General features: G+C 53.7%; 1 protein-coding gene across 1 annotated transcript in view; it reads left to right on the top strand.

Annotated features, from left to right (window-relative positions):
- Positions 1-651, top strand: part of LOC104169454 — a gene marked incomplete at both ends in the record, with an annotated part of 18,210 nt that extends 17,559 nt beyond the window's left edge. Inside the window, one exon of the mRNA XM_009710371.1 lies at positions 590-651. Coding sequence (XP_009708673.1) covers positions 590-651 — 62 coding nt within the window. The remainder of the gene's footprint in view (positions 1-589) is intronic.
- Positions 652-1,364: the final 713 nt, after the last annotated feature.

The raw sequence follows: 1,364 nt of genomic DNA, 5'->3' as shown, positions 1-1,364 counted from the left end.
CCCTCCGAGTTGGGTGACAGCAGCTACGAGGCCGAGGCAGTGGTCATGGACAGCGCGCTGTTGTACGAGGGCAGCCCTGCCTGCGGCAGCAGGCTCTGACTCACCAGAGGCAGCCGGGAAGTCCAGCCCCCAACCAGGGGAAGCAGAAGGTGGGTTGGCATCCAAACAAACCTCCAAAAACCCTCAGCCAGAACTACAGGTGGGGCGGGGACATTCTACTCTGCCCTGGTGAGGCCACATCTGGAGTGCTGTGTCCAGTTCTGGGCTCCCCAGTTCAAAAAAGACAGGGAAATGCTGGAGAGAGTCCAGCGGAGGGTAACAAAGATGATGAGGGGCCTGGAGCATCTCCCTGGAGAGGAGAGGCTGAGGGCACTGGGTCTGTTCAGCCTGGAGAAGAGCAGACTGAGGGGGGATCTCATCAATGCTTATCAATACCTGAAGGGCGGGTGTCAAGAGGATGGGGCTGGACTCTTTTAAAACATTAATGTTTGTTTTTTGTAACGATCTAGAGTTAATTAAATTAACACCAGAGTATGTGAAAGGAGAGGAAGAATTATACTGAACAGACTGTTTATTCACTTTTGTGCAGAATTAAGTCTCCTTCTCTGGAGATGTTCAAAACCCACCTGGACGCAATCCTGCGCAACCGCTGTAGGTGCCCCTGCTTTGGCAGGGGGTTGGACTGGGGGATCTCCTGAGGTCCCTGCCAGCCCCCATCGTGTGTGTCTGTGTCATTCCACCAGGAGCCAGGCCAAATCCTTCTGGACTGACCCCGGCAGCACCACCTGCTCCGCTCTGAAACCCACTGCTTTGGCACCGAGTGATTCGCTAACACGGACCCAGCCGCTCTGATTCACCCTGAGACGCTGAAATGTTCTTACCCTGTTTTAGGCGAAGACTAAGTGATCAAATCCAGGTAATGACCCGAAGCAGCACCTCTTCAAGTACCAGCTGGTGTTCTTTTTAAAGAAAAGCAACTGAAAAGCATTTGAAGCCCACTGAATACAGAAAAACACCATTTTTCCCGGTTCACCTTCTTGCCTTCCAATGCTACAGACGCTCTTTCACCCCAGCACCTGCCAGGGATGGGGTTTTCTTCCAGGGCAGCCTCCCGCACCCAGGGTGGCGGGGGGGACGGTCCGTCCCTTGGCACAAGCAGCCCCAGGGCCCCCCAGCTCGGCAGCGGCTCTTGGCAACTCGTTGGGTAAAACAAAGCCTTTGTAACCCAAACTTCCCATCTTCCTAGGCAAGGCTATTGCTAAGCAAGGCGGGCACGGGGCACTGCTTAGTCGAGCTCGTGCTTTTGATTCTTCCCTTTACATTCTACCTTGTCTCAAACGAGCTTTGCGTTTACTTTAAATTAA

Source organism: Cariama cristata, unplaced genomic scaffold, assembly GCF_000690535.1.
Source record: "Cariama cristata isolate BGI_N322 unplaced genomic scaffold, ASM69053v1 scaffold18111, whole genome shotgun sequence".
Classification (NCBI taxonomy): domain Eukaryota; kingdom Metazoa; phylum Chordata; class Aves; order Cariamiformes; family Cariamidae; genus Cariama; species Cariama cristata.
The sequence above is the reverse complement of the archived record's forward strand: the minus strand, read 5'-3'. Positions and strand labels throughout refer to the sequence as shown.